This window comes from Myiozetetes cayanensis, unplaced genomic scaffold, assembly GCF_022539395.1.
Source record: "Myiozetetes cayanensis isolate MyiCay16 unplaced genomic scaffold, myiCay2020 scf23, whole genome shotgun sequence".
NCBI classification, from domain to species: Eukaryota; Metazoa; Chordata; class Aves; order Passeriformes; family Tyrannidae; genus Myiozetetes; species Myiozetetes cayanensis.
Genome location: NW_026087445.1, coordinates 1463434 through 1489440, shown reverse-complemented (window position 1 = coordinate 1489440; position 26007 = coordinate 1463434). Strand labels below are relative to the sequence as shown.

Sequence of the window (26007 nt, the reverse complement as noted above, 5' to 3'; positions counted from 1 at the left end):
GAGGGCAGATTTCAGTTAGATAAAAGGAAAAAAATTCTTGGCTGTGAGGGTGGGGAGGCCCTGGCACAGGTTGCCCAGAGCAGCTGTGGCTGCCCCAGCCCTGGAAGTGTCCAAGGCCAGGTTGGACAGGGCTTGGAGCAACTTGGGATGGTGGAAGATGTCACTGCCCATGGCAGGGGGGGAACTGGATGAGCTTTAAGGTCCCTTCCACCCAAAGTGTCCTGTGATTCTATGAACAAAATCTGTGTCCTCCCCCTCGCAGAGCAATCCCACCCCAAGGAGCTGCACCGTGTCCCTGTGGTTCAGCAAGATTAGCCAGGGTTGCAGTGGAAGTGTCTCCAGGCTCTCCTCCCACCCCCAAAGCATCCCCAGAGGGGAGGGCTCTGCTCCCTGTGCAGGGCTGGCTTTGCTGACTCAGCAGCACCCACCCTGTGTAAACGCCCGCCAGCTGCTGCCCCAGCCACTGTTTGCTCAGCCCACAGCGCTCTGTTTGCCTTTCGGGATCACGATGGAAGGAGATGGCCTTTGGGCCACCAGAAAATGAAGCAAGGCAGCTCCAGGCACCTGCCCCAAGGATCCTCCAGCATCTCCAGCCCCTGCCTGGGGCCAGTGCAGGCTGCTCAGTGACTGTGATAAACAGGCAACACCCAAATTACAATGTCCACGGAGCTCCAGGGGCTACAGAAAAACGCACCTACCACAGCATAACCCGGCTGCCACGCAGCCAGGAGAATTATTTATTATCATTTCCTTGCAACAGAGATATGGGAAAAAAAAAAAAAGCAGACACCCTCCCTCCCCAGGCACAAACAGCAGCAGCTGCAGCATCCACGCAAGGATCTATGTACATCACAGTGTAAAGTCCATGGGGCAAAAAAATTCGATCCAAGTTTAAAAAAAAAAAGGGGGAAAAAAAGGAAAAAAAAAAAACCAACAAAAAAACCCCAAACAAATGAACAACCCCCCCCAAACCTAAAACGAGGAACCAGAAAAAAAAATTGGTTGAGAAAACAGGTAAAATAGGTTGGGCCCCTCCCTGTCACTATAAAATATATATATATATGTATTTCTAAGGCGACGTTTCACAAGACCAGAAGCGAGGTTCCTAAAGAGTCTGAGCTTGCAGCCGAGGACACCACACAGGCACAAATCCCACGTGAGAAGCTAGTGTAGACACCGAAACCCCCACCCACCCCGCGGCCTCAGTGGTCAGCGTAGTCCTTGGTCTCCACCCCGGTCTCGTTGAGCACCGTCGTCCTCATGATGGCCTCGGTGACGGCGTAGGGGTCGCAGTTGGCCGCCGGCCGCCGGTCCTCGAAGTAGCCGCAGCCATCCTGGCCCACCTGGCGCGGGATGCGGATGCTGGCGCCGCGGTTGGCCACGCCGGCGGAGAACTCGAAGATGTTGGAGGTCTCGTGGTGGCCCGTGAGCCGCCGGGAGTTGTCCCTGCCGCCCCGCGGGTCGTACACGCAGATGTGGTAGTCGTGCCGCTTGCTCAGCTTCTCGATGGCAGCTTCGATGTGTCTGTGGGGCGGGAGCGGGGGGGGATTTGTCAGTCGGGCCATTTCACAGAGTCACAGAATCAACCGGGTTGGGAAAGACCTCTGAGGTCGTCGAGTCCAACCTGTGACCCAACCCCACCTTGTCACCCAGCCCATGGCACTGATGCCACATCCAGGCTCTGTCCTTAAACACCTCCAGGCAAGTGACTCCACCCCCTCCCTGGGCAGCCCATTCCAATGGCTGAGCCCTCTCTCTGTGAAGAACTTCTTCCCAATGGCCAACCTAAACCTCCCCTAGGGCAGCTCAAGGCTGGGACCTCTTGTCCTGTTGCTGGTCCCTGGGAGCAGAGACTGATACTTGCACTTTGGGGGGTGTTCCCATGGTCAGGAAGGCTGTCACCCCCTCCTCCTGTGCAGGGACAAGCCCAGGGGACACTCTCATACGACCAGCTGCTTTTAAAATAACAAGCTGGGACAGCCCCAACCCAGGCACAGCCTCCCAGGGAGGGAGACACACATTTCCACATGGCCAAGGACTCCCCATCCTCCCAGGTGACCCCTCAGGACTCACTTGAGACCCCCCTCTCTCCTCATCTCCTCGGTGCTGTAGTTGGTGTGACACCCAGCGCCGTTCCAGTTGCCGGTCATCGGTTTGGGGTCCAGCGTAGCCACAACCCCAAAGTCCTCACAGACACGGTGGAGGATGAACCGAGCCATCCACAGGTGATCCCCCATCTCAATGCCTTCACACGGGCCCACCTGGAATTCCCACTGGAAGGGGAGAGCAGATGCACAGGTGAGGATGGGCAGGTTGGTGTCCCTGCCACCCCCAGTGAGGGCTGCCAGCCTGGGCTATGGCTGATTGCTGTCCCTTGGGAATCAGCAACAAGGATGGGGAGCACCGAATTAAGCAACAGAACAGCTTTGGCAGGCAAAAGAAATGGTAATAAACTGCTCTCGACCATATAGAGCAAATCAGAGGGGTTTTAATCAAATCAGAGATAAATGAGCACCACGCCTGACCGGGGCTGGTGCTGGAGCTGCTGGTGTGCAGGACCCCCAGCCCACACTGCAAACAGGGCAGAGGACTAATGAGGAGCCTGTTAGTCCTTCCCAGGGCTGCTCCCTGCCCTGCTGGAGCCAGGGTTGCACCACCCGCGGTGACTAAGCAGAGGGTGACGTATTTACAGCTGCTGGCACGGCCAGAGCCTGAGCCCAGGATGCAGAAAGCAGCCAAGAAGGACCCTGAAGAAGTCAGGGCAAACAACAGGGCGGTTAAAAGTCCTGCCTCAGCTCCGCTGCAGATAAGCCCCCGCTTATCTCGGCCACATCAGCAGCAGGAGTCAACGATTCACAGTCGGTCAGTCTGGCCACCTGCCTAATGCAATCAGGGACTCCCTCCTGCTAACCCCCAAATAAACCCAAATCCCTCCCAACCACTCCCCCCAAAGCCATGTCCCACCCCACTCCCCTCACTCCACATGGTGCTCCCACAGCCTGTCCTGGCTCCCTCCATCCCCTGCATCCCTGCTCCACGGGGCAGGGGAGGCACAGGGGAGCTCCCAGCTCTACACCAGCTCTGCAAGGAGCTCAGGGTGAGTCAGGAGAAAATCAAATGTACATCTTCACCCTAGCAGTGCTACTGCTCCCATCCAGGCAAAACCTACGCGGGGAGTCACTGGATTCAGTGTTCCAGAGGAGCTGGGAGTTGCTGCCTTGTTCCAGACTCATGATAACTTGTATCCATCGTGGGATGTAGGCTGCGTGGGGCCATCCACACCTACCTGGGAGGGCATCACCTCTGCGTTGGTGCCACAGATCTTCACCCCCGCGTACAGACAGGCCTTGTAGTGGGACTCCACGATATCGCGCCCGTACACCTTATCTGCTCCAACCCCACAGTAATAGGGGCCTGGAAAGGAACAAGGAATCACCACCCGAGCAAGGCTCTTTGGGAACAACAACAGCATTGCAGCATAATCCCACGCTCCCGGCTACTTGCTGCTAGGGGCAGAGGATTTATGGGCATTAAAATGCTGTTGCACTCCACAGGACATGAAGCCACCGGCCCCAACCCCAGGAGCAGCAGCTGAGCAGTTCATCAGAGCAACCTCGGCCTTATCTGGGCAGTTAAACAGGACTTGTAATGCATCAACCAGGAGGTGGCCAGGAGATAAGGAAAGTGGCCAGGAGATAAGGAAAGCTCGGCTTGGTCTGCCCCAGGCATTTCCCTGACCCTCTGAGCACATCAGGCTTCTGAGATTGTTCTGACAACAGCCAACATTGTTCCTGGCTAGAAAATTCAGCTTGCCAGGGTTTGATATACGGCTCTTCCTCACTCAAGTAGGTCAGGAGAAGATCTCCTCCCCGCCTGGGGGAAGGGAGATGTTGCAAGCAGCTCAAACAAAAGCCAGGTTGGGAAACCCCCGTCCTCTGTCCCTCTGCCAGGAGGCAGTTGAGGAGCTTACTTGCTGTTGCAGGAGGGCACAATGTGCCAAGCCAAGCCCTTTCCCCAACGGCCACGGGGAGGAGGCTTTTCCAGCCCAGTTCTCCAGCCCTTGCCAAACAAGTCGTGCAGCTGAGCTGTTTGTGCAACCTGGGTCTGGCCGGTGCGCTCACGTGAGCCACGGGGCACCAGCTGCTCTCACAGCTCCTGACCCCATCCCAGATCCTGCCTGGTGTCAGCTGCAATGGGAAAGCTGCACACAAGGTCCGGGATCTGATGGCTACCCTTGGCAGCACCCCCGAGCAGCAGGGTGGGAGCTGAGGGAGCATTCGGGCCGGGGCAGGGAGGGAGCACTCACCCTGTGGGCCGGGGAAGCCGTTGTCGGGCCAGCCATAGGGGTGGCCGTTGATTCCCAGCAGTGTGTACTCCTGCTCCATCCCAAACCAGGGGTGGCTGTCCTTCACCAAGTCCATGACTTTCTTGCACGTGTGTCTCAGGTTGGTCTCTGGGAGCAGAGAGGTCCAGGTTAGAGCCAGCTGTGAGCAGGTGTCCCCCACGCTCTGCTCCATCCCACTCAGAGATGGAGGCTCCACCACTGCCAAGTGCTTCCCACAGAAGCCTTAAGGAAACCTCCTTCCTGCTCACTGGTTTCCTCCTCACAGTTAGTCCATCACCAGAGCATCAGGCCACAGGCCAAGAGGGTTTAATTAGCCTATTCCCCAAACCACTGTCAGTGCTCCATGAACATCCTCCTCCTCCTCTTATGCTCTCCTCTTATCCTCTCTCTCTGAGAGACCAGGAGTCACATCCCAGCCCTTTCCTACAGACACATCCAGCAGACCTGGGAACAGAGACTGTGTATCTTCCATCACTAACCCACCCCTATCCTCTTCCCACAGCCTCATCTTAATCAGCCTTTTTTCTTTTCCAGTTCCATGATTTTGGTTACCATCCAAGCTGGCTGGCCCTGACCCAGCCCTTCGAGGTGCTCAGGGCCACTGGGGCTTTGCCAGGAAAACACAGGCACCAAGGAACCATCCTCACATGAAACAACATGCCAGGCAAGTGGAATGAGAGCTTGGACAGAGACAGGGGGGAAAAAAGAAGGCTGAAAAATTGCTGTCCCATGGGCAGGCAGCCTCCAGGCTGCACATTCTGCCTTGACTTGCAATAAAATCCCCAGAGCAGCTACAACACATGCCTAGAGTGGGAAGGAAGCTGGAGGGAAGCAGGGACATCTCCCGACCTTTCCCCTCCTGTCCCGGGTCCACACAGCCCTTAGTATCCCCAGAAACCCATCCTGGGAAAGCCTGGAGGGTGCACCCATCTCTCATGTGGGGCTCTGGGCTGAGCTCTCTGTCCCAGCTTCAACTCCAGGACTTTACAAATTGCTCCAGCAGAGGAGCTGCCGGCAGGAATCTCGACCGAGACGCTACCCCCGTGGCCGACAGGCTGTTTGAGGAGGAACCAGCCCCGTCTTTCGCCATCGCTGCCCGCAGGATCCCCTCTCCCCGCAGATGTGTGTGCATCACCCTCCCCCTCACGCTGAGCGGGGCCGCAGCCCTGCTTGACTGGCAAATAACCGGTTGTTATGCCGGCAAACAACCCCTCTGGGAGCCCCTGAGCGCGTCCTGCGAACCGGCTCCCCTTCCTGTGTCTGGGGCTTTATCAGAGGGACAGGACGGACTCGGCACCGCAGGCTCCTGCCCGCGGTGATAAGCTCAGAGCCGGAGCGCTCCGGGGCCGCTTGCGAAAGGTCACCCCGAGCCAGCCCGGCAGCTTCTTCCTCCTTTTCCCCAGCCTCCCACAGACGAGGAGAGCAGCCGCGAAGCCGGCATGTACAAACCCAGCTGCGGCTCCCCCGCGGTAACCCCCACCCGCGGGCTGGGTGTGCTCGGCTCAAAACGCCCGGGTGACGCCTTTGGCCTTGAGCTCCACGTCTCGCTGCTCTCCTCCTCACCCCACGCCGCTAAAACAAGTTCCTGCAAACAACCACCGCCACCAGCACTGGGATTTCAGAGCCCGGGGCCAAGTGCTCGGTGCTGCGCTGTGCCCCGGAGCCAGCGGTCCGTGGCAAGTGGTCCCTTGGGGATAGGGCACCCTAAATGATAAATGGGTGACCCTCGGGAGAAGGGGGGTGCACGCTGGGGGTGCTCACCTGCGGGTTTCCTGTTGTACTTGAGCACTTCACAGAGCACCAGCTTGTTGGGGTCCAGGCAAAAAGGGTCCCTGAACATGCAGACTGGCACCAGGAACATGTCGCTGTTGGAGCCCTCTGCCTGTGCCGTGCTGGAGCCGTCGAAATTCCACTCGGGGACATCTGCGAGGCGGGAGGGGGACAGAGAGGGGAGCAGGATTGGGAAGAGGTACATCACATGTGGATTGAGGCAAGTGCTGGTGGCTCAGACTCAGGATGGAGCACCCAGAGAGCACCGAGTGCCACGGGGTGACGGCCACAGAGGTTTCCCTGCACATCCCCGGAGCTCCCTGAGCACCAGCGTGTTCTTTTCTCCCAGCACCACCAAGCACAGGCAGGATCAGCCCCAGCCCCTTCACCTCCCTCTGCCAAACCCCGTCCAGGTGCCCACACGTCCCCGTGCCTGTTTGCCTGGTGGGAAGGGGCGAGGAACTCCTCCCCCCCTTCATTAACGGATTAAGGAAACCGCAGCGACGTAGGTTGGGTGTTTACCCCGCCACGAGGCAACTGCGACAGGTATCACCAGTGCCACGCAACCAGGTAGTTGGCAAGTGCCAGCACTTGCTAGTGCCAACCTCCCTGCCCAAAGCACCCCAGAACTCTTCTCAGGGCCCACCACCATGCCGCCCGTCGCCCACAGGGATAAGCAGCGGCGTTACCTTCAATGCTCTTGGGCTCCTTGTCAAGAGTCCTGCTCTTGCAGCGCACCCCTTCGCCGCTGCCGTCGATCCAGACGTAGGTGACCTGCACCCTGCCGTCCTGGGGCAGCCTCATGTACTGCTCCCGCACCAGCTTGTTCAGCCTGGAGCTGTGTGACACCGACATGGCGACGGCCCTGCGAGGGTGACAGCCACATCACTCCCGGCCCATCTCCTTCCAAAACCAACCTCCCGCCCCAAAATAAGCCACCCCAGCCTCTCTCCCTCACCCCCTCCAAGCAGTGTCCCCCGGCTGGACTCGAACCCGCGCTCACCGGCCCCAGCACTGCCCGCGCCCGCTCCGCCCGCGCTTTATACGCGCCCGCGGTCGGGGCGGGAGCGGAGGCGGCTCCTCCTCCGGGGCGGCAGCGCCGGGCCCCGGCCCCTACCCCCAGGGGCACCCTCTAAACACGTTCAGCACTGTTTTCTTTTCAAACTGAAATACGACTTGTTAAAAGCGGCGATCGTCGTGCGGCTAAAACATCGCTTCGTTTTAAAAAATTGCGAGTTGTTGCCTAAATGACTTGATGTTTATTTAAAAATAACGAGTATTAATCACTGAAAATGCCGTTTTCCACCTCCTGCCCCCTCGCTGCCTGTGAACCCCTGGCGCTTTGTTTATATAGGGTTGCCCCCTTACACACGGGCAGGTGTTTTCCCCCGGCCCTGCTACGGTGCTGTAGGGTGGGGAGTGGGGGAGGCTGCTCCCCCCAGCACCCCAAAAGCCTCGCTGGGACCATGCCCTGTGCAGGTGGGATGCCCGGAAATGGATCTGGATGCCTGGGTGGTCCTGGGACTACCAGGACCAGCCAACTCCCCAAGGACAAAGGGCAGCCAAATCCCTGGGGATGGGAGTAGCCAAATCCCTGGGGACAGGGGCAGACAGATGCCTGGCAGCCCTGCCACTGCTTCCCTCCCCATCCTGCCCTGGACACCCCGGGGACAACTCCTGCCTTCCCGGTTTCAGCCCCAGTGGCTGCAGGGCTGTGTTTGCCCCCCAGGTTTTCCTCCCAAGGAAGGAAAGGCTGAGGGCTACAGGGAGAACTATTGGCAAAGCACTGAAATCCCCCACTTTAGCCCTTCTCAGCTATAAACGGCTGACCTTAAGTACCATTTCTAAGCACCAGAGCGTAGTAAAGCACCTTTAAACCCCCAAACCATCCCCGCGCCGCAGTGGCCCTGATGTGATTTGCAGTCAGCTAGAAATCCTCAGCCAACAGGTGCGTGAATTTGAGTCGATTATTTCAATATAGCAGCAATTTCCAGCTATTGAGCCGAACGCAGATCCAATTAGAATGAATTAAACGCGCCGCTGCCTTCCCAGTTTTCCATAGATCCTGCTTTAGAGGCTCCCACGTGTCAGGGCAGACGGACCCCAAACATGCAAGCGCACAATCGGCACAGACACAAACAGCCCGTGCCGGCGCCTCTGGGCCTTATCTCAAATACTCCGTTGTTTTTTTTTTTTTCTGGGAGGAGAGTAGGATTTCAAACAACCCCCCAGCAAACCCAGAGGGGTGAGGGCACCGCGACTCTCCAGCCTCAGTTTTTAAGCAGTTTTTCGATGTTACAAAAGGAGAAAAGGCTTTAAAGCATGACTGGGCTCCAAAGCAGTTGGGTTTTTGCTAATTCCCCCGGTCCTTAAGGCAGACTCATGATTGCGGCTGCCTGAATCACCCCCAGGAATGTTTTTCTGCAAGACAATGAAACATCTGCACCAGAGCAGCTAAAAAAAAACCCTTTACGGTTGATTGCCCCCCTCAGGACATCTCCTCCCCGGGCACTGACCCAAAACCCCAGCTCTGTTTTTCTTCTGAAGGTGTTTTGGTCCCGCAGGCAGATAAAGAACCGGGAAGAAACCTGAAAGCACTTGGGATTGCACAAGAACCAGGAAATGAGATTGGCAGCGAGAGAAGCAGAACTTAATTAGCAATTTTGGTGCCCGGGCGGTGACATCAGTGACAGAGGGCTGCGGGCGGGCCAGACGTCACCCACCCCACTGCCCACGGGCACAGCCCCAAGCAGAGCTCCCGGCAAGGAGGTCGGCACCCAGGGATGTGCCCGCGGTCCCCCGGAGCAGCAGAGCCACGCGGGTCTCCTCCGTGTCACCCGTGCCCTCGGTGCTGCCCGGGTGACACGCGGGGCCTCCTGCAGCTGAAACCGGGGTGCAGCTCGAAAGCAGCCGCCTCCCTCCACCGGGTGTTTTAGGGACACGTCCACGAGCGTGCCTGCAGAGCTCAGCATTTCCTCGTTCCTGTTTGGAAATCGTCCCAGGGCAGGAGGAAATGTGCCCCTGGGTTTGCAGCAGCGTTTCCCGGAGCCGCCGCAACACGTGCCGGAGTGGGGGTGGAGGGACCGGCGGCTCTGCGGGGTCCTGGGCTCCCTGTTCCCATCTCTGTCCTGCCTGGGGACCTGCAGCCCACGGGACTGGCCTCAGCAGGGGCTGATGCTGAGCTTTCATGCAATCAGGGAGCACAGAGATGGATCTGCATCCTTTGGGAAGCATCTCAAACCCGTCCCGCAGAGAGGCGAGACTGATGTGCTGTGTCCTTCACAGCAGACAGCAGGACCAGCAACAGTGTGCCCATGTGCCAAATCCCCACACCTCCGTGAGTAAAGGTCTGGGACAGTCTCCTTTTATTCCCAGAGAAAGCCCTGGCTTCCCTCCTGGATGTGCCCACCCGTGCAATAACCCCCCACAGCTTGAGTGGGCTCAGAACGATGGAAAAATGGAATGAGATCCAGGCGGTGTCAACGCTCCCCAGTAAGCTGGGTCAGGGAGCAGAGCTCCTCCGTGGATGGCTGCAGCCACGGAGCACCAAAACACCCAAACAGGGAAGGCAGAACAAACACCAATAATCCCTCACCTGGTCAAAGCCCACCCGGCCCCGGGAGGACAAACACTGTGTTTGTGGCTGTTGGGGGGCAGCGGGGCTGACAGGAGCCTGTGGGTGCACAGCTGTGGAACCACTGAACCATTTAGGCTGGAAAAGACCTCTGGGATCATCAAGTCCAACCATTCCCTGGCACTGCCAAAGCCACCACTAAGCCATGTCTCCAAGTGCCATGGTCCCACCCCTGCCCAAACACCGCACCTGAGGCAGCTCCCCAAATATACAGAATTGTTTCCTTCCAAAAAGGATTTTAGTAAGCAGGAAAAAGTATTTCTGCCATACAGTGGTGGGCACCTGCTCAGTCAGTATTTCTCAGGACCAAGTCTTACCTCACCACAGTCTAATTCCAGCCCTTTTTGTAGCATCAACTCTGTTACACCGGCAATGCCAAACCCAATTCACACCCGAATCCTCGAGCCTCTTGAACAACATTTTACCCCCAAACAGACCTGCTATCAGTGGGTTCTCTCTGCCCCAGGTACAGCAAATATTAACCACCACCAGGCTCCCGGCTCAGGGAATCAGTGACTGGCCCAAGGTCGGAGCTGAGGGCAGGAAAGGAGCAGGAATGTCCTTGTGGAAGGAAAAGGTTACAGACTGAATCTCCAGAGGATTTGCTGAAGCCCATTCAGAGCTGTGGCAGCAGCACAGAGGGCTTTCTGGAGATAAAGGACAGAAGGAAGAGAAGCTGATTCTGCTGTGCTGCCACAGCCCAAACCAACCATGACTTCCACTGTGGCAGCTGGGACACCATCCCAGTATCCACAGGGATCATCCCACAGCTGCAGGCGATGCAGGACACAGCAACTTTCCCAGCACCTTTTTTTTTTGGATGATGGCCATCAATCTGCAGGCAGCAATGCCTGGAGAACCCTCCTGGGGAGACCTGGCCAAGGCCTAAATACTTTTAGTATAATACATTACTTATAAGAGATCAATAATAGAGTTTTTATCTCCCTGACTTTGAGGCTTTATCAGCCCAAGAGTTTTCCAGCCTTGCCAAGATACACCAAAGACATGATTTGCTTAAACAGGAATAATAAATCCTTAGCAAATTTTCCAGATTGAAAAATCTTCAGTAGCACAACAAGTTTTACCACAGAGGGGTAAAACATGGACTAATTTACCTCCTGGGGTGACTATTAACACCTTCACCCCAGCTACAAGCTGGTGCTACAGAGGCTCAGGGGGCTGTCAGATCCCTCCCCACCCTTCCCCAAGAGGGATCATCCCTGGGCACGCTGTGGAAAGCAGGGATATTGGCTGGAGACTTTGATTTTCTCTCTGAATTATCCTCCAGGATTCAGAATGCTGCTCAGAACTGAGGGGGGTTGTCCCTGGTTGTTAAACCCCCAAAGCACCTCCCAGAGCCCTGGACCAGGGAGCCCCACGTGGGAACATTCCCCCTCCCTGGGTTTGATCCCAACAGCCCACGGTGGGATGTGTCCTGCCAAACAGCTGGATGGGGAGATTAGAGGGAAGGCAAAGAGCAGGGTCGGCACAAACACCATAAAGGGATTAGAGGGGCTGGGGGCAGAGCAGGTGGGAATTTTCCTGCGTGCTCTGCGCTGGAAGAAACAGCTTTTTTTAGCCAGGGAAAGGAGGGGGATGCCGTGGGAAAGGCTGGGGGTGGGTGGCCCAGCAGGCCTGCAGGGACTGGCTGGGATGTGCAGGGGGCTGGGACGTGGCACAGGGTGGACAAGGCTGTACCTTTTGCTGTCCATACACACACATATATACATATGCATACACATAATTCTTTGTGTCCTACCTGAACACACCTGGGGAACCCACAGCCCCAGCTCAAACAGCACTTTGGTGGCCACCAAAGCACCTGGCACCAACCTGTGCCCCTCCTGTGAAGGTGGGATCCTCCCACTCAGATCCATCCCACCCCTTTCCCCCATGGCAGGAGAGCCCATGCAGTGCACTCACTGCTCCACGAGGAAACCCCACGAGACCCCAAACTGTGATTTTCCTCATCTGTCCCCCTGGGAAAGCTTCAACCCACTGGTGGCTCCAGATCCAGCAGTGCCAGCCCAGTGCAGGCAGGGGAAGCCCATGGCACAGGGTTGGTGGAGGCTTCAAACCCTGCTCTGAACAAAGCAAGGAGGGGTTTGAGCAGGTCCCTCCTGCCCCTCAGCCTTCACACACACACACAAGGGGGTTCTTGGCCTGGGGTGAGTGTAGCTGCCTCTCCACCCTCACAGCCAGGGACAGCTCAATGCCAAGGTGCTGGAGCTTTGCCCCTTCCCCCTCGTGCCAACCAGGCTGGGTTTGGCAGCTGCTGGCTCAGCTGGTTTGGGAGGATACCCACCCTCCCACGCTCACACCTCTGCTGGTGACCACTGTGGGATGCCAGGTGTCCTCCCAGCGATGGGGAGATAACTCCTTGCAACACCCACCCACCTGGAGGCACGAGGAACTTGCCTGAGGTCACAGAGGGGCCCTGGTGAGGGGCCAGTGACTCCCGTCCAGCCTCCTGGGGTGGTGTGAGCTGCCAGTACAAGCTCAAACTCAGCACAGACAGTGAATTAGGGGCTGTTTGCAGAAAACACTTTTATTTTCCCAGAATCACTGAGATTAGAAAAGACCTCCAAGGTCATCAAGTCCAAGCTCTGCCAAATCCCCACCTTGTTCCCTGTCCCAGAGCACTGAGTGCCACATCCAGTCATTCCTTGGACACCCCCACCTCCCTGGGCAGCCCCTTCCAAGCCTGACCACCCTTTTTGTGCAGAAACTCTTCCTGATGTCCAACCTGAGTGCAGCTTGAGGCTGTTTCCCCTTGTCCTGTCACTTGTTCCCTGGGAGCAGAGCCCGACCCCCCTCCCCTCAGGTACAACCTCCTTTCTGGCAGCTGTAGAGAGTGACAAAGTCTCCCCTGAGCCTCTTTTTCCTCAGTCTAAACAGCATTTTGGAGGTTATTTCCAGCTTCAGCTGTGATGAATTTCACCTGAGCCTTCCCTGGGTCACCCACAGCCCAGAGCTGGGAAGGAAAGGCTGCCTGGGGAGCCACAAAGCAGGGTTTCCCCAGCTCATGGAGGGGCAGGTGGTAGGGCCAGGGCACCCCAGGGGTTCTTGGCCGACAAGGATAAATTCCCCTGTGATCTCTGCCAAAACCAGTCCTCCAGGGGGAAACTTTCTTCTTATCCCTTCAGGGAGAGAGTTGTTGCTCCCCAGCTGGGAGGGAGCCCTGTCCCATCACCCAGCTCTTTGCTTCAGGGAAAGGACAAGTGACAGGAGGAGGGGAAATGGCCTCAAATCGCACCAGGTGATGTTTAGATTGGATGTTAGGACAAATTTTTCCATGGAAAGGTTTAGAAAGCATTAGAACAGACTGCCCAGGGAACTGGTGGAGTGAACATCCCTGGAAGTGTTCAAAAAACATGTGGATGTAGCACTTGAGGACTTGGTTTAATGGTGAGCATAGGGGTGCTACTGGGTTTTTCAGCTGGACTTGATGGTCTTAAAGGTCTTTTCCAACCTTAATGATTGTTCCTTCCATGATTGCTGCCCCGTGACATTCCCCCTTTTCCCCCCTCAAACCTCCCGGGATGCAAACCCAGGGATTTTTTGACCAACAAGCATTTATGTCAGCAGAACTAAACATAAAAAAAATCTCATCTCAAGGTGCACCAAAACTCCCATAGCAACAAAGTGCTCAGAGCAGGGTCTAAATAAGCAGCAAACCACCAAAAAGATTAACTACCTTTTGTGATAAACAGAATTATCATAACAGAATTACCATCGCCCGGGCGAGGGCGGACGGTCACTGCAACCTCCTCGCCCACAGCTGGCTTCCCAGCCTGGATCCCGTTTGGCAACCCCCCCTTTTAAAGCAGCCTTAATGCAAAACTGCACAAATGCAAAGGCTTTTTCACTTCCCTCCCTGCTGCCAGTCGGGTGCTCAAAGCAGTGTCACGTTGTCTGTCCCCGTCATGAGGGTTTTTTTCTTTTTCCAAGGAAAAGAGTAGGAGGCTCTTTGTTGGTGGTTTTGTTATGTCAGTGCTTGCCCAAAACCAGTGTTTTTCTCTGCTCACCTCCTTGCAATCACATGCTTTCAGGAGCTGGGACTTGAAAGGGGTGTTATTGGGGAGGGGGGGGATTATTTAAGCACTTTTAAGGCAGTTCTTGCAGCAGGGTTTGGCCTTGGATAGGCAGAGCAAGTCTGTCTTGATAGGTGCTGTGTTGTGTCTGAGGCCACTGGTGCAGATATGGTATGGGTAGATATTTGAGGGGGAAAAGCTTTGTTTTTTTGAACAAAACCACCTTGCTGCCTGCTTCTTGCAGGCTTCTGCTCAAAGGAAAGGTAAAAAATCTGGCAGGTTAACACAGAGCAAAGCAGCTGGGTGCTCTGAGTAGAGGGGTTTGAACTTCAGTCTGTAACTCAGTCCAGATCCTGTACAGAAGCTTCCCCTGGTGGGGTTTTAATGTGAATTTAACCCAAACCCAGAGCCCTAGAAACTCCCTTGTTCAGGGGGGAAAACACTCACCAAGCACTTCATTTTTGCCTTGTTTAACCCCTTTTTGATTGGTTCAAAAGGAATTCATTTTGCTCCCCAGCAGAACATCCCCATCCACACTGGCTCTCAGCCCCTTTCCCAGAGATCAGGCTGACACAGGTTTGCTCTTCTGCAACAGCAACAACAACCCCAGAGTTATTTATCACCCACTCTGGGTGCTCATCCCCAGCCTCCAACACGATCCCCTCCGGAATCTACCGAGGCCCAAACGCAGCTCCTGTCATTGCCCAAATCTTGGGGATCTCTCTCCCAGCACCAATCTGGGGTGAGCTGGAGATTCAGCCCCCCATTGTCACCTGTCCCCAGCATGACCAGGGACATTATAGTGCCTCTGGATTTACCCTTCCTTACCCAAGCAGCGGCCAAACCAAAATGCCAAACTGGTGGCACGAGGCAGGAGAGCCCCGAGGCCAGAGCGGGCACAGCCACGCACAGCACTCCCAAATCTGAGTCTCCAGCCCGGCCAGCAAGGCCCCGACACCCCAAAATGGCTGGAGATGCCCCAACACATCCAGAGCTGGTCCCTGGGAGCCTCCCTGTGCTGGCTGGAGCAGGTGGCACAGCCATCCTTAGCTGTTGTGCTGCTTCTCACAGCCAGGGCAAGGCTCCCACACCTTAAATCAAACTCCTCTTCCACCCTCCGGCCTCACGAGGCTGCAAAGTCACTGATTGCCCCTTGGTAATGAGCACAGAGAGGTCTGGGCCCAGCAGTGCTCCCTGATGGACCACTCAGTCTAATTAACAGCTGTCACTTCACCCCTGCCCGAGGTGCCACTGAAGGCAGGGGCTCTGCTGCCCTCTGGGATGAAGGTTCAGGTGCCACAGGACAAGCCAGAGCAGCAACACTCACTAAGGAAAGTCAAATTTATTGTCCTGTGGGATGGAGAGCCTGTTTCAGCTCTCTGAGCAAAGCCCTGGGGGTGTTCTGTGCCCCTTTTAGCCAGACCTGACCCCCATTCCTGCACTTGGATGAGCCTTCTCCAGCTGCTCCATCTCCTGCTTTGGCTGATGGCACATGGGGGGCTTCAGGGGACAAGAAGAGTGATGCTGCCCCAGGAGCAGCTCTGGATGAGCATGGAAGGGCTCCCCACAGCACCCAGGGGAGCCTCCCCACCCCAGAGCCAGGGACATCCTGACTCATCCTCAAAGACTCCAGCCTCCTTCTGCCTGAGGATCCATCCACCCCAGTGCACCTCCAGGGGAATCATTCCTGGTTTTCCACTCTGCAAAAGGCAAGGAGATTCCTGGTGTTATTAAAGCAGCCCCAAACACAAGGGGGTTCACTGCCCACGGGTGAAACCCCCTGCCATGGGAGCAGGGACACGGCACAGGGGTGAGGGACAGGCCCTCCCTGCCCCCAGAACAGGCTTTGTTCTGCACCACTTTTCTTTCCAGCACTTGCCAGGTGGGCAACAGAAAGTCCTGCCCGTGGCCAAGTGCTGGACAAGGAGCAGCATCAGGGAGCAGAGGGAAAGGAGAGAAGCAGCACAGCCAAAGCTGCAGCATCAACAGCGAGGCTGGAGGGGAAGGGGAAGCCCTGGGTGGGGACCCTGCCCTTGGTCCCTCATCCACGTTCCATCCCTGGTGGCCTCACCAGCCTCTACCTGAGAGTGGACCTGGAAAAGGAAGGGAGGCTGGAAGCCAGGGAGCAGCACCCAGCTACAGGATGGCCCTGGGGAGCTCATCCACCACCTGGAGCCACCACTGGGACACCCACGCTGGAGCTGCTGGGGCAGTGCCAGTCCCTGGGCACTGCTGGCCAAGTCCAGCTGCCCCACAGGCCCCCCTGTGACCCTCCCCCATCACCCACTGCTCCAGAAAGCTGAAGTAACACCAGGTTTGGCCCTTACCAGGCAGGTCCTGGTGCTCCCAGCAAGGGTCCCACAGCCCTGGCCAGCTCCAAGAATGCATTCTTGGAGCTGGCCAGGGCTGCTCCTTCCCCCGGGCTCAGTGTCCCTGGGCACCTCCCACCTGCAGCTGCAGGTGATGATCACCCTCCATCCCTCACCCACACCTCCCCCAGCAGCAGGATGGGGGTTTGATGCAGCCTTTGGCTGTGGGGAACTGTCTGGGATGGGATAAGCACCCCCAAAGCCCAAATATTCCCTAAGCAGAGGGAGAAATCCCTCCCCCGGCTCTCCATCCTTAGTGACAACTTTCAGCAGGGGGCAGGGAGGGAAAATGAGGCACAGCACAATGAGACCTTGCCAGGCAGGGCAGAGGGCCCTGGGGCCGTGGTGGTGTTTCTCTGGTGGTCTCTGAGATGGATTTCCCCTGGTTGGGACCAGCTCTCCTGAGCAGATGGCACTAAACAGAGCCCCAGGAGCTGCACAGCACCAGCTTGGCCTTCACCCCCCTCCCTCTCCCTGGAGTGGCTGCAAAAAAACCCATTTATTTGTTATTTTTTCCTTAGGCAGACAAACTGCTCCCTCCAGGTACAGACACAGCTGCAGCTGATCCCCTGATTTCCCTTTCCACAGGCAGCACCCGTGTTCTCTGCAGCTGGGCAGGGATCACAGTGCTGGGCAGGCAAGAAGCAGCAGGACCCTGCCCAGGAGTGGTGCTCCAGTTCCCCAGGAGGGACATCCCTCAGGGGCCTCTGTGCCACCAATCCTGGTGGCTGGAACTGTTTTTGTGTTTGTTTGTTTGTTTGTTTTTTGACTAGTTTTTTTTTCACTTGGGCTGGGCTTGGAAGGGCTGGTACTTGCCTTAGGCCAGTGATGTGGTGGGAACTTAAGTAAACATCACCATCATCTTCGAGATAGAAACTGAGGTGCAAATCGAGCACTGACCACTCCTTCCCCAGATTTGGGTTGTTTTTTGTGAGTTTTGGGGGGAGTGACCCCTGCAGGTGCCAAGGGCCAGCTCAGTGTGGGGCTGAACAGAGGCCAGTGGGGCAGCTTTCAATAAATGTGGTGCTTTTCTAACCAAAAATGGTGCCCTGGACATTCAAAGGCACCAGTTCACACAAATCCCTCTTGTAAATATTTATCCTGCAGGATCCTCCATCGGCAAAGCAGCCCCACAGGCTCGAGCAACCTCTTGTGCCAGGACAGGAGCTTTGGGAACTGCTTTTGTTCCTGTTTGGAGCAGGAAAAGCCACCAAGGTCCTGGCTGGGAGGTCTCAGGGGACACAGGGCCTTTCCAGCCTCTGCTCCCTGAAAATCACCCTTGAGGAGTGACCAACCTGCAGGATTCCCCAATGTCCATTTTCCAGCTGTTTTGGGTGCAAAAGCAAACTTGAAAATGCAGCTTGTCCCATCTACCACTGCAAAGCTGATTTGGGGATTTGGAGGCCTCGATCTCAGGGTTTGATTTTTTAAAAAATCACCCATGGTGATTTTTAACACCCCCCCCCAAAAAAAAAAAACACCACAACATTTTCTCCTAAAACCTCCCTGTTTTTTCCTTTAAAAACATCACTTGGGTCCTCAAAAATCAGGATTCCCCCCCCAAAAAAAAGCTAATTTTTTCCTCAGACATACAGTTTTCTAAAAACCAACCAACCAACCAAACAACAAACAAACAAAAAACCCCAGCATTTTGCCTCCAAACCGAAACATTCCCTCCCGGAAAAAAAAATTTTAAAAACCCACAAAATTTTGCAACACCCCCCCCCTTTTCCACCAACCACCCCATATTTTTTCTAAAAACCACCATATTCCTAAAAAAAAAAAAAATAATGTTTGCCCCCCCCCAATCTATTTAAAAAAAACCATGGTTTTTACCCCATTTGTTTCTCAAGAAACCACAATTCCCCCCCAAAAAAACCCCACATTTCTCCCAAAACCCCACATTTCTCCCTAAACCCCACAATTTTTCCAAAGAACTCTCAAACTTTTCCTTAAAACCCACCATTTTTCCCCCACTGCCCCTCATTCTTTCCCAAAACTGATTTTCCCAACACTGATTTCTTTTCCATAACACCCGTTTTTTCCTACTAAACCCCTTTTCCTTCCTAAAAAACTCCATTTTTTCCCCCAAAAACCCCTTTTTACCCCCCACTGACATCCTAAACATCCACGTGGAGCCAGCCGGGGGTCCCCCGTGAAGATGGAAATGGCACCTCGGGCTGCCCGTGGGGTGAGGGAGGGGATGCTCCACCCTCGGAGATGCTCTGGGCGTGGGGAGCAGAACCCTCGCTGCGCGACTTTGTTGGACAGGGGTTTTTCCACCTTGCTGCGGTGCCTTCCCATCTCCACGGCTCCGTGGAAGGGGAGGAGAGCTTTCCCCACAGCACCAGAGCCGCGTCCGTGCCCACGGAGGGGACGAGCCGAGCGCTGGCACTGCCCGGGCCGTGCCCGCGGGGAGGATTTGGCATCTCACAAACACAGGAAGCGCCCTCGAGAGTCACCACCCAAAAATGCGGGGGAGCGGCCGCGGTTCCCGCTGGGCTGGGCGGGAGGGCTCAGCCCGCATCCCAAAGAAACGCTGGAACAAAACCCCCTGCGCGGAGGGGTTTTCCCAGCTCCACCAGCAGCGCTCCCCACTGACCGCTGGGAATAGCAGGGCTCTGACATCCCGAGGAGCCTCCCGGCCACTCATCGCCCAGCAGGTCGATTAATATGCAAATAGCGTGATATTTCCTGCGGGAGGGAGGGTGATTAATATGCAAATCGGGTGATATTTCCTGCGGGAGGGAGGGTTTCTTCCTGCGGAGGGGGTTGATCTGCAGAACGAAGTGTTTGCACCCCAAGGGTGACTTTCTGCTGGAAACGTTGAGCTGTGGCTCTCCAGCCTCTGGGTAGGACCTGTTCATGAAGCCTTAACAGCAGTGATAATCTGGAGTAACCAAGGAGTTATTAACTGGTTATGAACCAAGGAGTGCTATGGTCATGCTCCTTACAAGCTCAGAAATTCACCTCAGAAAGGCATAAGAAAATCACCTTAAAATATGATGAGCATACCCATTTTCCTCATAGGAAGTGAATAGGGACCATATTCTCAAAAGTCCCTTTAAACCAAACACGGCTGGAATACAGTGATTTTACTGGAGTTCCTAAATGCTGAATAAATGTTCAAACTGAGGAGAGACAATAAGATTTGTGGGGGTGCTCAGGGCAGGTTTTGGGTTTCAGATACATTTAAATTCCTGGTTATTTGCCATCCCTGTACTTGCCTAGAACAGCTCTGGGTTTGCTTCACAGTTGGCTGTCCAGAGGGAATCACTAATGGACAGTTACTCAGAAATAAAAAGGTGAATGTTGACCTGCAGAAGTGTTTAGCATCAAAATCATTAGAGTTATGCTCCCTGGTGGAATAAAAAGGGATTATCCTGATTCAGCCCTTCCCCATCCCCTGCTCAGCTGCATGTTGAAACGTGAAGCTTCATCTGTTTGCTGGGCACTTTGGCAAATGCTGTGAGGGGACAGTGACATTCACCTTTTCCACAGGCATAGACAAACATCCCTTTCTTTGTGCACCAAATCACGAACACAGAGGTATTTCCTCCTCTAGGAAGGAGCCCAAAGCCAAGGTGCTGTTTTCTGCCACCCACGTGCCTCAGGCAGGGCTCTGGAGCCTGCCTGGCTTTGGCAACAGGATTTATCCAACAAGGGTGTTCTAACAGCAGGGACAACACCTTTGCTCTGAGCTTGCCAGGTGCATGATGAGACACAAATTCATTTAAGCCTCACAGCAGCCCCAGTGAGGCAGGTGGGGACTAATCAAGGAATTAACCAGTAGAGAGAAGCCAAGTCAGAACACGAGTCTCTCAGTCATTTCTACCCTGCCCTTGATACTGGTTTCTAGGATAAACAGGTTATTTGTTGGGTTACATCAGAGCAGAGCCCTGCAAGCCACCTTTCTGCACCTCATCACCCTCCCAGCCCCTGGGCTGGTGCTGGGGGAGGTCACTGTGCCCTCCTCACAGGTGGGCACCCACCTCACCCGCCCTGAGGGCACTTCCAGTAAAGGCTGTGTCTGCAGAGGTGGCCAGAGGTGGCCACAGGGGCAGATCCAGTAGCCACAATATCCAAACCTAAGTGGAGCAACTGGAAACAAAAACCTTGTTGAAAATCCTGACTTACTGCCCAGCTCCTCTTAGGAAATGAGGACTCTCCTCTCATTCTCTCACAGCAGCACTTGCTGCAGTGTTTTCCAGAAACCCTGGCTCTGCTGCCAGAAAAAGCAGATCACAGGTACTTTGTTGACTGTTGGTTTTCCATTGGAAGAGACAGGGCAGAGAGGGGAAGGACAACTCAGACAGATTTGAGGGATGGAGAAGTGAAGTCTCATGTTCAGATAATAAGTTTACAGTGAAGCCTAAAAATAAACCCTGAGCTTCCAAGTTGTTGCCTTACCTAGGGGAGCATCTCCTCCCTCTGACTCCTGCCCCAGAACTCATTTCATTCCCATCTTTCCCACAGTTTGGAACATTACAACAAGGCTGCCGAATTCTGGGTGGCCGAGGGACAACCAGGTGCCTGCACATGGGTTATTTTCCCCTGTGTTTTGGGGTGCTGGCTCAGACCTGCACAGCCCCTGCTCCTGATGGAAAACAAAAAGCACAAAATACTCCTGGGCAGGAGGTTCATGCCAGTTGTCACTGGACCTTCTCATGGTTTATGACCATGGTTGTAAATTCTTCCCCTACTTCCTCCTTGCACCCCACAAGGTCTGTAAAACAGCCCCCATTTGGGAGATCCAGCCACCAGTACTGGCAGGAGCTTCCTTACAGCCCAGGGGGTCCCTGCCCAAAGGAACAGCCCCTGATAGCACTGGAGGAACACAAAGAAATCCTGGAACTCCTGCAGTGCTGCTATGGTAGCTCTGGGAACCTGGGACAGAGCAGGAGGAGGGAGCTCAGGGTCTGGATCTCCAGCAACCACCCCGTGGGATCCCCCAGGAATGTCCTGGGTGGCTCCTGGACCTTTCACACTCAGTTGGTGCCCAGCATTTGCAAAATGAGTCAGAAACATTTCCTTGGAGTCGTCTTTGGCAAACACATAAATCAGGGATCCAGGCAGGTGTTTGCCATGGGGAACACCCAGCTGATGTTGGAGGCAACTTCTCCTCAGTGCAAGAGGTGCCAAGACATGCCATAGGACTCCATAAGGATGCCAGTGGTCCTGCAGATGTGCAGGGGGTCAAAGCAGATCACAAAACCCACCTGTCATTATCTGCAGAGACTTGTTCTTTCTCTGCTGCCTCTGGAGTTTCCTTGCTGCTTCCGCAGTGGCAGCTCCCAACAGAGCCCCACAAGTCAGGGAAATGGCAAAGGACAGGAGGAAAGAGAGCAAAACAAGAACCATGGTGTGGAAGAAGGAAAGAGATAAATATTTAGGCATTTTGTTTAGCCTGGGACTGAAGTCTAGAGGAGGAAGAAGAAAGGCAGCCCTGGGACAAAGAGGATGAGCCAGATGAACAAGCACAGGTTTCTCCAGGTTTCTTCCAGAGGGACTTGCTCTTGTACCACACAACAACCAAGTACAGGTGGATGGGGATGAATGTCAGGAAATGGATGCTGCAGTGCAGGAAAACCTGAACTGGCAGAGAAACTGCCCAGATGGCCACTGGTCGCCAAGGCTGAGGTTGGAAATCCTGAGTGGATGATCAGGACACCTCCCAGGACCAGGCTGAGCTGCAGGATCACGCCTGAATCCCACTGCTTGGTCCAGAAGCTGCTCAGCAGGAGAAGGGACAAGGGGTGCAGCCCCTGGGACACTCAGTCCACACTGGGGTTCCTGAAGGTGAGAGGGGACTCAGGAGAGCTCTCTGTGCTGACCTGCAAGGGGTGGGGTGGAAGAGAGAAGCACTGAGCTCATCACCTCAAGGCTGAGCTGGGGCAGAGGCAACAGGGGCTGAAGCAGCACAGGGAGGTTTTCCAACGATCCCTGATCCCGAAGATCTATGGCCAGAAGTCAATCACTGATTATCCTGGCCTCCACAGGCCATCCTGGCAGCTTCAAAGGCCCAAAGTCTTGCTTTGGTTTTCCAGTGTTCACTGATCCTGGTCTCCAGAGGTTCAAGGAGAAAAAGCCTTGCTTTTCAGACACCCTCATGAGAGTCAGATCCCAACCTGCCACACTCAGCTTGACACTCTCCAACGTGCCACAAAGGGAAGAGAAAGCAGCTCAAATGTTCACCACCACTGCCTGCTGAGGGAGGAAGATGAAAGAGATGGTGCTGTTGCTGCTTGGCTCCAAAGTCTCTGCATTTCAAATGCCTGGTGAGACCCCAGCACTCCCCACACTCCATGATTTGTTGCTGCCTTCTGGCATCATCACCCACAGAGCTGCAGAAATCCCACCCCATTCCAGAGAGCAGCCAGGCTGGCAACAGGATGGATCCTTCCTTTTCTGCCCAAAACAGACCCACTGCAGTGGCAACAACCAGCTCAGGGGGACAAAAACCCGCAAGGTCATGGGTTTCATTTAAATGCAGCAGGTTTGGGTGCTGTTTACTCTTCTGGCTCAGTAAAAGCTGCAGAAAATGGCAATTTCTGAAACTGTCTTCCTGCTCCTTTCCCTGGCAAAAGCAGGAAGCTCCCTCCCCCCCCAACATCCATAGCCTGGATTTGATGCCCACTCTGTGGAAAACAACTTTTAATATGATGTAATAATTTCTTAATGAAAGAGACAGAGGATCTGCACTCCGAGTGAGAGGGGGAATTTTGAGAGGTAAGAAGAAAACACCTAAGAATTACTCCAAAATTCAAAATGTGCTTTAACTTAACAAGGCAAAAACAGGGGGAGGGGGAGGGAGTTAATCTTCATGTAACTCGAAGGTGAATCACACCAACCATTAGCCACAAACCTGCCCGGAGAACAGCAGGAGAAATGTCCCATCCCTGGAAGTGTCCAAGACCAGGTTGGGGTTTAAGGTCCCTTCCAACCCAACCCAGCCTGTGATGCTGTGATTCCACAATTAGAGCTAATCTGGATGGGAAAGGGAGGAATCAGGACCCCCATCCAGCCCTGCAGCTCTGAGCCCTTTATGTATAAACCCCCTCACCCATCTCAGCCCCTACAAACCCAACTGCGTTTCATGGGGTCCCGCTCAGGGAGAGCTTTACCCTGTTACAATATTATAAATAAAACCTCACCCACAGCCCCAGGGGAGACTTACCCCGTCCTCCAACGAGGGTCAGGCCCCTGGCAGAGCAGCAGAAGCACTGGAGCTCCTTCAGACTCCCCACGGAAGAGCTGATGGGGCAGGAGGAGCCTCTGGTGACCCCCTGGCTGGGTGATGGAAAGGAGAACTCGGTGGTTGAAGCTCCAGCAGCTCAAAGAGCTGCAGGCAGCACAGGCAGCAGCTGATTTATGAGAACGGCCGGATTTTGCTCCAAATCCCTCCAAAAGCAGGAGCCTGTGGGGTTGCTGTCCCCAGGAGGTGCTGGGGAGGGGAGCACAGACCCTGCGAGGATGCAGGGGAAGTGGCTGTGGGACCCCACCCAGCACAGCCAGCAGGGTCCGGCCCCAGCAGGAAGCATCGAGGGGTGCAGAGCTCAGCAGGGCTGGGCTGACATCACTTCCCAAACCACGGGGTGAGCTGGGGGTTTCCAGGTACTGCAGACACTCATCTCGAATAGCTGTAACCCCAAAGGCACAGTTTGACACCAAGGAGGGGGGTTCGTAGCTCCCCTATTTGACCCAGCCTGAGATCTCAGGTGCAGCATTTAAATCCAGCAGGTTTGGGTGCTGTTTACTCTTCTGGCTCAGGAAAAGCTGCAGACTGGTGGGATTCCTAAGCTGTGGGTGGGGAGGTGTGTCCCCAGGGCGCAGCAAATACTCCAAACAAGCATCATTCTGCAGGTCAGAAAACGAAAATTTCTGAAACTGTCTTCCTGCTCCTTTCCCAGGCAAAAGGCAACCCCCAGAGGGCCTCACTGAGATGTTCAGATGATCTCTGGTGTGCTGGTGCAGAAGAGTTCTGGTCCAAGCCCAACCCTGAAACTGCCACCACCTTTGCTTTGCAAGGCAGGACACATCCGTAGCTGAGATGAAAAGCCCAGAGGGTGAAATCCCAATGCTCCATCCCAATGAACTCTTTGGGACCTGATGGAAACGGTCCCTGAAGGGAAGTTAATCCGTGGATGGTCCAAACCTGATGCTTTGAAGCCCCCCTGGGTGCTCCTGAGGGCAGCCAGCTCCGGGGTGACCGGGGCTTTCACTGACTCCCTGTGGAAGGGCTGCAGACTGAATTTCAAGCTAAAAAGGAAGTTTCTAAGCAAAGTGTGGTTTCATTTCTGTGCAGCCCACAGAGACTGTTTTCAGCAGAGCCTCCTGGCCCGGGGCAGCTGAAGCCACGCGAGGTGAGATCCTGCCCTGGGGTGCCTGAGGGGAGGCTGCACTGGGCCAAGGGGCTGCACGTGGAGTCCAGAAAGTGCTGCTGCATGTCTTTTTTTAGGTTTCTGGGGGTGTTTGTCTTCTGTAACAAACAGCACAGCTCAGTGCAGGGGCTGTGCTGGTTTTGTGGAGGAGACATTGCTGGTTACGGCACACGTGGGGTGTCTTCTTGGGAATTCCTGTCTGGAGTCACTCCTTGTGTGTCCTGATGTCACAGCACAGCCCTTCCTGGGGAGAAAGTCACCCACCTCCCCTGCAAAGGGAATAAACGTGTGTCCGAGGGTGCTGAGGGGTGAAGGTGCACAGAATGAGACCCAACCCCCAGGGGCTGGAGTCACCTCAGCACATCGATCACCCTTGGCTGTGCCCTCATCCCCCCCAGCCTTCAGCCAGCCCAGACCATCGTGCAAACACCAAAGTGAAGCTGAGCCTCTGCAGGGTCTGGACCCTGGGGGTCCACACCACTGAAGCCTGGTGGACCCCAAGCTCTCTGCCACCATCAGAGCACTCCGAACATTTGCAAAAAAAAAAAAAACCCAAAGCAAACCTACAAGCACCTGAGACAAGACTCTGGTTTGCAATCCTCTGCACTAGGGATGAGAGAACAAACATTTGTGCTGTAAACTCAGCATGGAAGATGCTTTCAGCCCTGCTGGATCACCCTCCCAGCAGCAGCTTCCAGCCCGTGCCTTCGCTGGCTCCCAGAAGGGGAAAGCCAAAACCAGCTTTGGAGAGAGAGAGGCAAGGGCTGAATGAGGACAGAGACAACCTGAACATCACGTGTGGAAACGAGTTTATTGGAAGGGAACATGATGATATTTGCAAGAACAAATCCAGCATGTGATCAGCAGAGCAAGGCAGTCCTGGCCATTCCCCTTTCCTCAAGGATGCAACTGCCCAGTCAGGTCCCTCTGTCCCTGCTCAGGTCTGTGTGTCCCACTGAGGACAGAGGGAATTGCTCCTGTCCCACTGGAGTAATGAATTAAAAACCTTTCTCCATTGCAAGTGCTCCCAGCAAAGTCACACAGGCTCTGGCAGAAGAGCAGGGAGAACATCCAGCTGCACATCCACCATTCACACTCAAATCCAGGGACCAGAAAATCAACCCAGCACCCAGAAACACTTTCTGAATGTTTTTCCTCCTGCCACCTTCTCCCTCTGCTGCTGTCACCTGTGGCTGTACCTGCACAGATCAGGACAGGCCATGGAGGCCTCAGGGCCAGTGTCACAGGGCTGAGGCACAACTTTGCAGGGAGTTTTATGCTTCGAAATGTGCAGGAAACATTAACTGCCACTTCTTTCTCCTTTTTCAAACACCAGGCATGAACTTCAAGGTGGAAAATTCATCTCCCCTAGGTGAAAGTAGAAGTTTACATCTGAGTTACTTATCCTGCTTGGGGTAGAGGATTGGGAACTTCAGGAGCACAGTTCAGGCAGGTTCCTTTGTGGTGTTTAACC

At 54.9% G+C, this 26007-nt stretch overlaps 1 protein-coding gene and 1 pseudogene across 2 annotated transcripts; both read right to left on the bottom strand.

The window, feature by feature from the left end:
* Positions 1-705: 705 nt before the first annotated feature.
* LOC126642317 (glutamine synthetase) lies at positions 706-23368 on the bottom strand. Of its 2 annotated transcripts, none has more exons than XM_050319809.1 (7): positions 23330-23368; positions 6805-6980; positions 6107-6268; positions 4307-4453; positions 3287-3414; positions 2074-2273; positions 706-1524 (listed from the first exon to the last, which is right to left on the bottom strand). In XM_050319809.1, the coding sequence occupies exons 2-7, from the start codon at positions 6968-6970 to the stop codon at positions 1203-1205; spliced, it is 1125 nt and encodes a 374-aa protein (XP_050175766.1). In that variant the 5' UTR covers positions 6971-6980; positions 23330-23368; the 3' UTR covers positions 706-1202. The 2 variants fall into 2 exon arrangements, with proteins under 2 accessions (XP_050175766.1, XP_050175767.1); XM_050319810.1 differs by lacking the exon at positions 23330-23368 and adding an exon at positions 7074-7092.
* On the bottom strand, positions 21021-25755 carry LOC126642542 (P2Y purinoceptor 4-like; annotated as a pseudogene).
* Between the last annotated feature and the right edge of the window lie 252 nt (positions 25756-26007).